This window comes from Xenopus laevis, chromosome 7L (genome assembly GCF_017654675.1).
Source record: "Xenopus laevis strain J_2021 chromosome 7L, Xenopus_laevis_v10.1, whole genome shotgun sequence".
NCBI lineage: Eukaryota > Metazoa > Chordata > Amphibia > Anura > Pipidae > Xenopus > Xenopus laevis.
The window spans coordinates 2,982,177-2,997,573 of record NC_054383.1 but is presented as its reverse complement, the minus strand read 5'-3'; the positions used below and the strand labels follow the sequence as shown (position 1 = coordinate 2,997,573).

Sequence of the window (15,397 nt, the reverse complement as noted above, 5' to 3'; positions counted from 1 at the left end):
TGGCCTCTTATAACATAGGAACAGCAAGTGCCCGTGTTACATACACAGTTCAGTATTAGGGAACCAGCCGTTCTTCCGTATATCACTTGGCTGCAGAACAGCAGACAGACGTCACTTATCATCTCATTGCTGCTTTGCAGATGCCCTTGTAGTTTGCATATTAATAGTCATCCGATGTCAGGGATCCTTGTCATAAAACTTCAGACATTCAATAAGTATAGACTGCCTCTATAGATTCTGCCTGTTGAATGCGACTGGAGGGTTGCAGTACAGCGACAGCTGGAAGATTGCAGGTCCACCCCATCTGTTAAATAGACTGACAGTATCTCATTTGTTATAAGTATATACATTATGGCTTTTCGTGGTTTTTGAGGGTTTTGAAACCACAACTAAACTCACTTTCTCTAAAACCACAAATGTCTTGAAAATAGCTACGACTTTTTTTGGATTGTCACACAAATGTCAGCATCAAAAACACCAGAAAACCACAAAGAAAGATCTTCCAGTTGTAAAAGGGATTGACTTCTACATGAATTTAGAATTTTAGAAATACGGTATTGGAGTATTTTCGTATTTGCAATTGTCACAGTTTTGTTGCATAATAAATCCCGAAAAAGTCGCGGCTTAATAAATCAGCCCCCCAAAAGTTTACTCTAGGGATGCATTGAATCCACTATTTTAGTGGATTCGCCCGAATCCTTTGTGATAGATTTGGCAAAATACTGAACTCAATTCAAACCCTAATTTGCATATGTAAATGAGGGAAACAAGGGGGGGGGGAAGAATTGTGCTCACTAAAAAATTTTTTGACTTCCTTGTTTGTGTGACGAAAAGGCACGTTATTTTTCAGATTCGGTTCGCCCAGGCAGTTGGATTTGGCCCAATACGAATCCTGCCGAATCTTGGCCGAATCCGTAACCGATTTGGTGCATTCCTAGTTTACACCAAGAATGAGTTAGTGACCTGAATTATTCCCACCGAACCCCTGCCATCCATATGCTTTCCCTTCTCTTCTTTCCCTGTTTCCATTACCAGGAATATAACAATGGAGACAGTAGACCCAACAAGTTACACTGTGGCAGAGGGGAACCTACTCGGAAACTGCCTAAGTAACATGGATTGTGGGAGGTGTTATGGAGCAGAAATTTTTTAAACTCCGGCCAAAAGGTCGGGGATGTACACAGCCGCACTTTTATGGATTTTACCTATTTATTATCTTTTTGCACTTTTTTGTAGGGATTCGGCCTTTTTCAGCAGGATTCGGATTCGACCGAATCCTTCTGCCCGGCCGAACCGAATTCTAATTTGCATATGCAAATTAGGTGCAGGGAGGGAAATCGCATGACTTTTTGTCACAAAACAAGGAAGTAAAAAATGTTTTCCCCCTTCCTACCCCTAATTTGCATATGCGAATTAGGATTCGGTTCGGTATTCGGCTGAATCTTTCGCGAAGGATTCGGGGGTTCAGCCGAATCCAAAATTGTGGATTCAGTGCATCCCTACTTTTTTGGCACTCATTTAGATCTGGTGCAATACCTGTGAAGCACCTATCTAGAGGATAGATGTGTGGCCACGAGGCTCCTTCTCCTCCTGGACCTGTTATTGGCGCACACAGTTTTGGGGCCATTGGTTCTGGATCGCTTCACCCTTTCGAGCTGGATAGAGAAGGATAAAGGGGTTCCCAAGACCCCATGCCTTGCGGCAAAAGGAATCGAAAGACCTTTGCAACCCCGTCTGTGCCTTTTGTGCTGGGGGGGGGGGGTCGGGGATAAAGGGTTCCACCCTAGTCTTCAGACAAAGGGGGTTTATCCCTGGCACCTTTTGGGTTGGTGGAATTGCATTGCACCCCTAGTACTGTGTGTGCACTTGTATGACACAGCACTTAGGGTGACTGAAGCATGCCTTGAGCTTCAAAAAGAAAAAAGATGGTGCCGTTGGTGGGGGGACTGCTAGAGGGCCCAAGGATCCACTGCAGACTGCTGTTATTGCAGAATGTCTTGAGGAGCCCAAAAGCTCTCACCCTAATGCGGTTATTTAACTATAGCCATTGACCAAGCTGCATTCAAGTGCCCACGCTTGCACCCACCATCCTCCTATTTAGATCCCGGCATAGTGCAGATGCACCCCCAGTAGTTACACCACTGCTCTAATATTTCTTTAGTTCCATTAGTTCACCCTGTGGTGTGACTGGTGTAACAGGGATGTCTGGGGCCAGCAAATAAGAACTTGTGTGGTCTCCCTAGGGTAGCATCCCCACACCTTGGAAAACTCTGATTTAGGAAGTAAGCGAGCAGTCCCACCCAGTACAGTCCATAGGGAACCCAACTCTGAGGCACCCTGTGGCATTACAAGGCACTTTCCTTCTGCGTTTCATTTATTTATCTTGTCGCCTGTGTTATAATGTCCAGAAATACGATTTATCATCACAGATGAAACAGACAGGAAGCGGATAGAAGAGGATGAATACAAACTCATTTCATAAACGCCGAGATTTTATCTTGTGCCTGAAAAAGTCTCTCCAGTTTTAATCATCACATGGGATAGTAATTTTATATAGATGCCAGATAAGAGTATTAAACTTGTAACCTAATACCCGGATTAAATGAGAAAGAAACAAGTTAGTGTTTACTGGAATACATCAGAGTTAATCTGGGGTTGAGCAGAATATCTGACAAAGGAGATCAGATACATTGTTTTATGTCATTCTGAGACGCAACCCATCTCCTCCATTCTGACAGCTGCACATTCATCTCTTTCCTCGTCTGGAGCCTTTATTTTGGGTCTCGTTTAATGGGCTTTTAGTGGAGTTTTGTTTTAAAGGGACGTGATCGTAAAAAAAAAAACGCAAGCTAGTTACTTGTGCCTGGAATCCTGTGAAAGGTTTTCTTGCAGAGGGAAGTGTAATTGAATGGTTAAACGGTGCAAGTATGAATACAAGTACAAGGTACAGGGCCCACATACACAAGGGAGACCCGGGTTTAACACCTGCTTGGGATGATGTTAATTTCAGGGTCCCCTAAGCATTTTATGCCTATACATGCAACTAAGTTGACCCCCATTTCCACTGGTAAAAACTGGTGCTATTTTATTGTTAATTAGTGGTGCTTGCGAAGCAAAGCATCACTACTGTTATCTTGCAAACTTATTTTTATTCTTCTTCCGTATGAAAGTTTGGCGCGTAACTAGTCCCGCACCGTTTGTCCTAGACCCATGAATGAGGTGTCAAATCGTGCGGCTTAATCGGGAATGGGGTGGTATGACTTTTCTAAGGGGTGGGTGGTTAATTGCCCCTTGCGGGGGCAATTAACCACCCCGAAAAGTCCCATAGATTAACATTGAGGCCAACTTTTGACGGATTCTAGCGCAGAGAGGGAATCTTGTAGAAACGTTAAATTTACCACATTTGAAGAGGTTTGCGACCTGTGTCAGATGATACCCCACACGAGGGTATAAGTTTTACCCCCGGGGCAGGAGAGGTCCCCAAATTTGCCCCATTGACTTATAATGGGGAATTTATCGAATAATTAGTTTGTCGCAGACCCATGAATGAGGTGTCAAACCGTTCAGCTTATTCGGGAATGGGGTGTTGTGACTTTTCTGTCCTATTTTGGGGACCCAAAAAAGTGAGCGGAGCCGCAAACAACCAATCAGATTTTCCCTATTGACTTCAATGAGAAAATGTAAACAGCTGTAATTCTCACAGTAATAAAGCCAGAGCTCCCAAACTTGGCACCGTGGGTCACTGGGTGACTGCAGCCAAAATTTACAAAAAGTGGGCGGAGTCTACAACAGCCAATCAAATTTCAGCCATTCAATTAAATAGGAAAATTTTAAACTGCTGCCGCTCTTAGACGGTTAATGGCAGCGTCCTCAAAGTTGGCACAGTTGGTCACTGGGGGACTGGGATTAAAATTAAGAAAAATGGGTGGAGCCAAAACCAACCAATCAGATTTCTTTGATTGGTTTTAATGGGAAAAATTAAGAAGGCTGCCATTCTCTCAGTATTGATGTCAGGGACCTTGAATATCACAAATGTGGTCGCTGGGGGTTTCCACTTCAAGTTTAGAAAAAGTGGGCGGAGCCACCAACAACCAATCAAATTTCATTCATTGATTTTCAATAGAAAAAAATAGAAATGCTGCCATTTTTACACATTAAATGACAGCATTCCCAAACTTTGGTATGTTAGTCACTGAGTGACTGTGGTTCACAATTAGGAAAAAAAGGGGCGGGGCAACAACAGCCAATCAGATTTGGGCCTGAGTTTTGCCACGGCAAGCACCACTCACATTTTCTTCAGGAAATGTACCTCTCTAGTTTTTATATTTCTATTCTCTCCACTTCATCTTTTTGTCTTTAATTTACACCACTGCTTGGTTGCTAGGGTAAAGTGACTGAGATCAGGCCATAGACCAGTGCTTTATATTGGGTCTATGTGAGGTTGTTTTGACCTTTGTGTATTTGAATTGTTTAAGATCATTTAGAACCTCAGACCAAACAAGGTTGGGGTTCTGACAATTCTGCTTTGTGGCTGAGATAATCTTAAAGGTATACTGTCATGGGAAAAAACATTTTTTCAAAATGAGTCAGTTAATAGAGCTGCTCCAGCAGAATTCTGCACTGAATCCATTTCTCAAAAGAGCAAACAGATTTTTTTATATTCAATTTTGAAATTTGACATGGGGCTAGACATTTTGTCAATTTCCCAGCTGCCCCTGGTCATGTGACTTGTGCCTGCACTTTAGGAGAGAAATGCTTTCTGGCAGGCTGCTGTTTTTCCTTCTCAATGTAACTGAATGTGGAATGTGTCTCAGTGGGACATGGGTTTTTACTGTTGAGTGTTGTTCTTAGATCTACCAGGCAGCTGTTATCTTGTGTTAGGGAGCTGTTATCTGGTTACCTTCCCATTGTTCTGTTGTTTGGCTGCTGGGGGGGAAAGGGAGGGGGTGATATCACTCCAACTTGCAGTACAGCAGTAAAGAGTGATTGAAGTTTATCAGAGCACAAGTCACATGACTTGGGGCAGCTAGGAAATTGACAATATGTCTAGCCCCATGTCAGATTTCAAAATTGAATAAAAAAAAATCTGTTTCCTCTTTTGAGAAAACGATTTCAGTGCAGAATTCTGATTCATTTTGAAAAAATTTTTTTTCACATGACAGTATCCCTTTAATAACATAGCACCATAACATATAGAATTGAAAAAATATGGCAGCTCCTACCCATATGTACTATATAAGCACACATATACAGTACATACATATCCATATACAATAAATGGACCATGATCTTTATATATATATATATATATATATATATATATATATATATATATATATATATATATATATATATATATATATATATATATATATATACACACAGTATATCTCTGTACTGCAGACATGGAAAGGGTTGCTGTGTTCTAGTGCCAGCTCCCCGCTCGGAGGGCAGGATTTATAGAGTGCAGGGCATCCTGCTGTGTTTGCTCTGTTACACCCTGTTAAAGTTGGGTAATTTAAGCACTGGCTGTACTCACAATGGCAGGATTAGCTCATGTCTGTTCAGATTTGTTTGCTGTGCCCTCGGGCACCTGACACCAGGACACACACACAGATACGGGCGCAGTGAGAAGGGGACTTCAGCTGGGTGTAAGTGCACAGAAACATGTCTGATCATATTCAGCAGATATATCAGCCTGGGGAAGGCACTAAAGGTTGTACTTTTTGCCCTCGGTTTTAAGAACTTCTGTATTATGAACAGACAACTCTAAATAACTTGTACAGCGTATTGATAGAGTTCTAATCCTGCCAACTGCTTGAGTTTACCTCATTTGCTGTGATTCCCATTCATCGCATTGGAACCTGATACAAATAACATGCATTGTTGGCAGTATGTCATTTTTTTGCCAGCAACATTGATTCTATGTTATTGGCAGTAAATTTGTTAAATGCTCCCTTATTTCAGAGAGTTGTAGTTCCAGCAACTGTTGAGTTATAGAATCCCTTTCCCTTGTACTAGTCCAGACAACAGCTTGAGACACAGACTTTCTGTCCCTTCCCTGTTAGCAGAGTCGGACTGCCCTGGTGGGACAACGGGAAAAAACCCGGTCCAGATAAGTTTGGAACAAGTTTAGAAGCCAGGAGGGGGCCCCGTTGACTGCCAATAGGGCCCTTTGGGTTGCAGCCTGTAAGGTCAATTTTATGATTATAATTTTGAAACTAAAAAACCCCTGTTTTGCAAAATACATGCATTAGCTTAATTCATATATGAAAAGGGGACCAGGGAATTTGCGTTGATTAATTTTTTTCCTTTTTGTATGTTTGTAACTATCCTGGCCAAATCAGCTGCACTTCCTTTGTATTTTTATTTGGTCTTTGAATGCTCCCACATATCCCCCCTTTTTCAACTCTGCCTGTATGCTGCCATCAGATTGTCTAGTCCAGGCCCAGGCAAGCCAGCGGGGTGCCCAAGGCAACATGGCCGGCTGCCCAAGGAAACCCAGCCGGCTGCTTCGCCCCCTTGCTGGCACGGCCTCAACTGTGCATGTGCCCGGAACTGTGCATGCGCAGGAATCATAGCGGGGCCACACTGAGTTGACACCAGCATGCATGCACAGAAGCTGCAATAGGCTTGCGCACAGAATTGGAAGCACAAGAAGACAGGTAGTGAGGGGACCGGACATGGGGTACGCAACAGAGCAGGTACGTGCCTGGTGCCCCCCCAGCTTTGCACCCCAGGCATGTGCCTACTCTGCCTACCCCTAGTTCCGGCCCTGGTCTAGTCCTGCCTATGTCTTCATTTATAGACTTCTTGACTTTGCCCTCTAAGCTGCCATCAATGCCCTAGTCACGCCCACTACTTGAGATACACACACCCCTGCCCCACCCCCATAACCTTCCATCAGAGTGTTCTAGCCACACCCACTGCTGGAGTCACAGACTCTCTGCCTTCGCTTGAGGTTTCTATCCAGTATTTCAGTGTCTCAGTTAAAACGGTAAAATTATTAGATTTGATATAATTGATTCAACTGAAACACCTGTTGTGTAACACGTTCCTGTTTCCCCTTTAGTCTGTGGATGCGACTTGGCACAAGGAGGGTTCTTCATCAAGAACGGAGAGTACCTGTGCTCCCTCGACTACCAGCGCTTGTATGGGACACGTTGCAGTGGCTGCGGAGAGTTTGTAGAGGGAGAGGTTGTAACTGCACTAGGAAAGACCTATCACCCCAACTGTTTTGCCTGCACATCTTGCAAGTAAGTCCCTTTCGTCAATAATATGGGTTGGAAACCCGTTATCCAGAAACTCCAAATTGTGGGAAGATTCCATTTTAATCAAATAATAGTAATAATAAAACAGTAGCTTGTACTTGATACCAGCTAACATATAACTAATCCTTATTGGAGGCAGAACAATCCTATTGGGTTATTTACTGTTGAAATGCTTTTTAGGAGATACTTAAGTTTTCAGGTATGGAGATCCAATTTACAAAAAGATCCCTTATCAAGAAAACAACAGGTTCCTAGAATTCTGGTTGACAGGTGTCTGTGCCTGTTTCTCAGTTATATTTCTTCTCAGATTGGGGACCGGCATATTCCTGCTTTGCTTGGGGTCACTGCAATTTTAGTTTGGCCCTAATTGTCATTGTGTAGATGTGTGTAGATGTGTGTAGATGTGTGTAGATGTGTGTAGATGTGTGCTTGCTGTCCAGTTCCCACTGTTTGTTTGGGTTTTGGGTCACATTGTGTGCCCTTTTGTGTATATCTGTGTCTGTGTGTGTATATCTGTGTCTGTGTGTGTGTATATGTGTTATTGTGTGTATAAATATGTTACTGTGTGTATATCTGTGTCTGTGTGTGTGTGTATATATATGTGGCACTGTGTGTGTATGTGTTACTGTGTGTATATATGTGTTACTGTGTGTATATCTGTGTCTGTGTGTGTGTGTATATATATATATATGTGTGTCACTGTGTGTACATGTGTTACTGTGTGTATATCTTTGTCTGTGTGTATATATGTGGCACTGTGTGTATATATGTGTTACTGTGTGTATATATGTGTCATTTAGTTTGTCACTTTTATCAGCTGCATGGGCCTTGGATATCAGTGTTACAAATCAATACAAGGACACTGCTGCCATAATGACTTCTCTGTGCAGCCAAGGTTAATAAACATATTTAATGATACAGTGAAACTATGTGGGGAATGAGCACACTGGGGCTAAAAATACAGAGCTCAGGTGAATTCACTGCACAGTGTGATGATTCTGCACGTGGAAAAGAGATGTGAGAATTTTATCCCTGTTACAAATTCCTCGTTCCCTCATCACCAAGATATTTAAAGAGATACTGTCATGCCTTTTGGAGAATTAGCAAGTTTAATATAAATAAGAGGAGTATTTTTCCACCCAAACATGAGACTGTGGAACCTTTACGCTGACATGCCGGCTGTTGTCGGTGGGATTATCATTGATTCCGAAAAATAGTTTATTTGGGCTAAGGCACTATATAAAGGTATTTGCACCTGGGCAGTTGCCCATAGCAACCAATCAGTGACTGAAAGCAAATGGTTGGTTGCCATAGGTTAGTGCCCAGGTGCAAATTTGCCCAGTGTTTATAAATGAGCCCTACAGTGCTGTAATAGCACCCCTATAACAAGCTCCCCATGCAATCGTGGGATCTGCTCCCACTAGTTTCCCCCAATGTTGTTGTACTAGGTTGCAGGCGAATTAAACCATAATGCCATCCCCAATCCCTGTATTTGAATATATGATTGGAAGGGTGGGGACCCCATGGGTGGTATGTGCAGGTTGAAACCTCTGCCTTGTATCCCAGAATTAATACATTGTTTATTGTTACCTTAAAGGAGAACTAAACTAAGAATAAGGCTGTTAAAATCTACACATTATGTTTTGGGCTTTTGTACCAGCCCAAGGCCCCCACAGCTCGTTAGCAATGAAGATGTGTGCCTCAAATGATGCCCCCAGTAGCTCCCAGTCTTCTTTTCTACTGATTCCCAGCACATGCTCTGGACTGTTGTCCATCTTAGGGACCCACTCACAATATACAATAGAAAATAAAACTCACTACAAATGGCTAGGCCTTGATTTACATATAGGGCTTCCCTAGGCCCCCACCCTTTGTTGGAGATTAAAAAAAAAACAATCTCCTGTGTGTCCCCAGTGCTACAGAACCAATTCAGCTGCGGCTGGGTGGCATGCTGCCCTGGGCCCAGGCCTATCCGGCCTTACCACAAATGCAGGTCTACAGAAGGCTAATTACTTAAGTCACGTTACATGTAGGGTTGCCACCTTTTCCTAAAATTTTTGCCAGCTGGTGGGTGGGCAGGAACAAAAGGGGGCGGGGCCGCATAGCGAAGATTGCCAGGAGTACAAAAGTCTGTGATGTAAAAGGGGGCAGGGCCGTGATGCAAAGGGGGATGGGGCCGTGTTGTGGAGGTCGCTAGAAGGAGGACAAAAATTACGTTTACAGTGGATTGGGGGCGGGCCATGGGTCTTAAATTTACCGGCAACTACATTGCCCCAGCCGGATGGCAACCCTAATTAGATGGCAGCATAGAACCCCGTGCATTCTGCATCAGCATTGATAATTCATCACCCCAACACCATCAGCCTCTATGACACCTACACTCAGCTTCTCAACAGCAGCCCAGAGCACACTGAGCATGTGCAGTGCCACTGCTAATACAATATGTTTGTTATATAAAATTCAGCAAGACAACGCTGCACCCAGTCACTCTGAGGAACTGAAAGAAGAATCCCCTATAGAATAAACAGAGCAGCATAATGTAAGAATAATGTTTTATCTCAGCTTCTATATTAGAACACCCAGCCTGCCCAACCAGGCCCTATTATCTCCCTAAGCCACGTCTCTGCCTGTTATCTCACTGCCTGTATCCCGGCATCACCTCTCAGCCAGGCCTTTCAGCTATTTCTGGCTCCTCTCCCAGGGAGAGAGATATGGATTCCACAAGGAACTGAATTAGGATTTTCTGAAATAACCTTGAAAATAACAGAGGTGTCCCTTTTTTTCTACAGGCACCCGTTCCCTCCGGGAGACCGGGTTACCTTCAATGGGAGGGATTGTCTCTGCCAAAACTGCGCTGCCATGCCGATGTCACCAGGACCAACTGAGATTTCCAACTCCAGCAGTAAGTGGCTAATTTTCATGGGGATCAGCGATGTTGAACCCCCTCATTCCGACTGAGGGCTACTGATAATAGGGGCATTATTCAGCCCTCAAAAAAGTGGTGTAGATATGCCCTGGTATTTCACAAAAGAGGTTCGGGTGCCACCAATATTGTTATAATGGAAGTCTCTTGGGTGGACACACCCAATCCAAGTAAGAGAGCTCCAGATAAGCTTTATGTCTCACCCATGTGGCACTTCCCACCCTTAGGGAATGTTTTCCCTTTGACGTTACTTTGTTAAATAATTATGGGAAGCAATGTCGTTGTTCCAAGGACCTTCAGTCTGATGCAGATATTTCCACTCCCTAAAGGTGGCCATAGATAATATCCTTAGAAGCAAATTTTCATACGATATACGGTATGTACGCAGAAAAATTGTTAGCTTGTTAATCGGCTGGCTGGAAAATTTTGAACGGGTGCCAATGAAGGCATCTGAACATCGGCCATTGTTAGTGAATTCTATTGTTTCTATATGTATATCTGATGGTCTAGCTCTACACTTGTTTATTGAAATGAAGATCTTTCTTGGAAACATCTTTTTCAGGAAAAGATAGTAATTTTAACGTCCATGGCGACCTTAAGGTTGTTCACCTTCCAAATACTTTTTCAATTGAGTTGTTTTCAAATTGTTTCTGTCTCTGGTGCTTAAAGGAGAAATTTAGTGTAAAAAAATAAGAACGTACCAGTGCATTATACTCATTTAGATATAGAAGAATTCTGCTTAAAAAAGTAGTGTTTCAGGCTGATTTATTGAATATTTCTGCAATAACCCTAACAATCCCTCCCTTCTCTTCAGCTTCCTGCTCCCTGAATTCCCAGGCTGTGCTCTCAGTTCACTTCACTGTAGGACAGGAACCAATCAGCAGCTAGCAGGACCTGATAGGGAACTGAAGCCTGTCTGTGCTTGTGTGACTGCAGGGCTGTGATTGGCTGCCCCCCCTCCTACTGTGCTTCTGGCAGGGACACGCCCACCCCTCATTTGAAACAAGGACCAGAGAACATCTATAGGGAGCTCCAATAAAGGGGCTATTTTTAAAGATAATATTAATTTTTAGCACCATGTAAAAGCAACACCATATATTACTTATAATTGCCTACAAAATTAGGGTTTTTTCATTTATCCTATATGTCTGGCAGCTCAGTAATTCAGGTGCAGATTCTGAACTGTTACAATTTTGCAACATTTAGTTATAGTTATTTGCCTTTTTCTTCTGACTCTGCAGCTTTCAAATGTGTGTCGCTGACCCCTTCTAAAAAGCAAATGCTCTGTAAGGCTACAAATGTATTGTTATTGTTACTTTTTATAACTGATCCTTCTATTCAGACACTCTCCTATTTATATTCCAGTATCTTATTTAAATTTGGACCCTAGTTACCAGATTGCTTAAGATGCAAATTGAAGAGCTGCTGAATAAAAATCTAAATAACTCAAAAACCTTAAGGGCTCTTACTGATGAGCGTTTTTACCTGCGTTCCTTTTTTCTGCGTTCAGCCGCAGGGGAGCGCAGGAATAGACGCATTACATTTTTTTCAATGGGGCTGTACTCACACAGGCGCCTGTAGGCGCCGAACGCAGGAAAAATGCAGCATGTTGCGTCTCAACCTGCGTTTGGCGCCTACACGCGCCTGTGTGAGTACAGCCCCATTGGAAAAAATGTAATGCGTCTATTCCTGCGCTCCCCTGCGGCTGAACGCAGAAAAACGGAACGCAGGTAAAAACGCTCATCAGTAAGAGCCCTTAGTAATAAAACATGAAGACCAATTGCAAATTGTCTTAGAATATCATTCTCTACATCATTCTAAAAGTTATCTAAAAGGTGAACAACCCCTTTAATGAAACCCAGTGGAGCTGCTCAGCAGCAACAGAGAGAAGAAATGTATCAACAAAATGTTTCAATTTAGAAAAGTTTAAAGGGTCGGCGACCCCCCCTCCCAGAGCAGCTTTAGAAAGGTGAAAAATAAGATTTACACTTCAATATTAGATAAATGGTCACACATAGAAAATAGAATGTAATTAGATTTGGTGAACAATCTGAAACCAACTGAAAAAAATGTTGGAAGGTGAACAACGCCGCATATAAGCCACATATATTCCGTGTACTTGCCAGCATGTCTCTCCATTCCTTCTCTGGATCCTGGCAAATAATTAGTGGCCTGGTGCTGTGTAACTGGGAATGGTGCCCTGGATTCTCCCGTCTGTGCCTCTTTCCCTGGCAGGTATGGAAACATAAGGTTAACAGAGCAGATACAGTTGAAAGCGCTTCTCCACGGGGAGAGTAATTAGATACATTGTGTTACTGCTGCCATCAGCTTTGTGTTGTTGTTGCAACTTGCACAAAATAATAATGGTTACAAAGCAGCAGCTACCACCACCGGAGCTGAATCATTAATAACTGCACATCCACACAGCACTTTCAGACGCTCCGATTATAAGCGCCTGAGTCCAGCCGGCCCCAGTGGCTAAAGTGCACTACAGACTAGTATATATGTGGGAAGATGAGCAGTCTGTGCTGTGTGTGAGTTACAGTGATTTTATGTGGACACACAGACAGCTAATTGTTATTTTTTATTAGCAGGTGGTGTAAATGGACATTTCTTAAAGGGGTAGTTCACCTTTCAGTTAATTTTTAGTATGTTATAGAATGGCTACTTCTGAGCAACTTTTCATTTGGTTTTGATTATTTATTTTTTATAGTTTATAATTATTTGCCTTTTTCTTCTGATTCTTTCCAGCTTTCAAATGGGGGTCACTGACCCCATCTAAAAATAAATGCTCTGTAAGGCTACAAATGTGTTGTTATTGCTACTTTTTTTTACTCATCTTTCTATTCATAGTTTTATGGGATCTCTCTGTACAGACTATGAGCAAACTTAGGGGACTGTTCCTGCTGAATTGTGCTTAGTACAGAGGAATACCTATGCTGCCATAGTTTTATGGGATCTCTCTGTACAGACTATGAGCAAATTTAGGGACTGTTCCTGCTGAATTGTGCTTAGTACAGAGGAATACCTATGCTGCCATAGTTTTATGGTATATCTCTGTACAGACTATGAGCAAACTTAGGGGACTGTTCCTGCTGAATTGTGCTTAGTACAGAGGAATACCTATGCTGCCATAGTTTTATGGGATCTCTCTGTACAGACTATGAGCAAATTTAGGGACTGTTCCTGCTGAATTGTGCTTAGTACAGGGAATACCTATGCTGCCATAGTTTTATGGGATCTCTCTGTACAGACTATGAGCAAACTTAGGGACTGTTCCTGCTGAATTGTGCTTAGTACAGGGGAATACCTATGCTGCTCATCTTTCTATTCATAGTTTTATGGGATCTCTCTGTACAGACTATGAGCAAACTTAGGGGACTGTTCCTGCTTAATTGTGCTTAGTACAGAGGAATACCTATGCTGCCATAGTTTTATGGTATATCTCTGTACAGACTATGAGCAAACTTAGGGGACTGTTCCTGCTGAATTGTGCTTAGTACAGGGAATACCTATACTGCCATAGTTTTATGGTATATCTCTGTACAGACTATAAGCAAACTTAGGGGACTGTTCCTGCTGAATTGTGCTTAGTACAGGGAATAACTATACTGCCATAGTTTTATGGTATATCTCTGTACAGACTATGAGCAAACTTAGGGGACTGTTCCTGCTGAATTGTGCTTAGTACAGAGGAATACCTATGCTGCCATAGTTTTATGGGATCTCTCTGTACAGACTATGAGCAAATTTAGGGACTGTTCCTGCTGAATTGTGCTTAGTACAGGGAATACCTATGCTGCCATAGTTTTATGGGATCTCTCTGTACAGACTATGAGCAAACTTAGGGACTGTTCCTGCTGAATTGTGCTTAGTACAGGGGAATACCTATGCTGCCATAGTTTTATGGGATCTCTCTGTACAGACTATGAGCAAATTTAGGGACTGTTCCTGCTGAATTGTGCTTAGTACAGGGGAATACCTATGCTGCCATAGTTTTATGGGATCTCTCTGTACAGACTATGAGCAAACTTAGGGGACTGTTCCTGCTGAATTGTGCTTAGTACAGGGGATACCTATGCTGCCATAGTTTTATGGGATCTCTCTGTACAGACTATGAGCAAACTTAGGGGACTGTTCCTGCTGAATTGTGCTTAGTACAGGGGAATATCTATGCTGCCATAGTTTTATGGGATCTCTCTGTACAGACTATGGGTGTGTTTAGTGGGCTGTTCCTGCTGAATTGTGATTAATTCAGGGGAATACTTATGCTGCCATAATTGTATTGTATTTCTATGTACAGGCTATGATCTGCATTGATTTGTTGTCTTTCCAGTGACACTAAAGCCATTACTCTAGGACAGAATTGACAGTTAGACAGCATTATACCAGTAGATCCCAAGACCAGAAAACACTGTTACATTACTAGGCTGATGTCCCTTTAACTTCTCATGTAGTGGCTTTTGGTGGTGCCTACTACATGGGCCCCCATTCTATAGGATTTGGGAGAAGTTTATGGGGCACACACCTTTACAGAAACCAGAGTGTGTGCAATAGGGATAATAAAACTTTTTATTTGTCTCCATTACAAAATTTTTTTTTAAATATCTTATTTTTCAGTATTAATAAAGAATAAATGAGTTTACTGGCAGGAGCCAATTTGTTAGCTAGGATAGACAGGCAATACAATCATATACACACACACACACACACTAGCCTCAATATCATCATGAACTTTTCACAGGTTCTAGAAGAACTACAGCTCTCGGGATACTGAGGAAGCCATTAGTTGGTGAAATTTAGGAAAGCCACTAGCCTTATGTTAGTTACACAATGCCATTGAGGCCCATGAGCACATTCACTCTATACTGACAGCGTTAATCTGGATTATTGGAGAAAGTTGGATAATCCTCCAGCAATAACTTCCACTCTGTCACTCAGCAGGGAATGAAAAGCGGTTTATTTGTTTCCAAATGCAAGAAAACAAGATACACATTCACTCACAAGCCCCACACTCTCTAAATCAAACTTTAGTGTCTCCTGGGGAACCCTCTGTCACAGTCCCCTGACTTGAGTTCCCCACGAATGGTGGCCCTGGCAATAACACAGGACAATCAACACCATAAAGCAATTGGATCTACTGGAAAATTGAAGATACTCCATGTTTGGTCCTTGCAAGGGAGATAATTAGATTCCCCATGCA

The 15,397-nt window shown here is 42.5% G+C and overlaps 1 protein-coding gene across 29 annotated transcripts in view; it reads left to right on the top strand.

Moving 5' to 3' along the window:
• Positions 1-15,397, top strand: part of LOC108696012 (actin-binding LIM protein 1-like) — a 160,143-nt gene that overhangs the window by 77,523 nt on the left and 67,223 nt on the right. For all 29 annotated transcript variants that reach the window (XM_041570130.1, XM_041570122.1, XM_041570135.1 and 26 more), the window contains exons 3-4: positions 7,073-7,256; positions 10,061-10,173. In XM_041570130.1, coding sequence (XP_041426064.1) covers positions 7,073-7,256; positions 10,061-10,173 — 297 coding nt within the window. The remainder of the gene's footprint in view (positions 1-7,072; positions 7,257-10,060; positions 10,174-15,397) is intronic.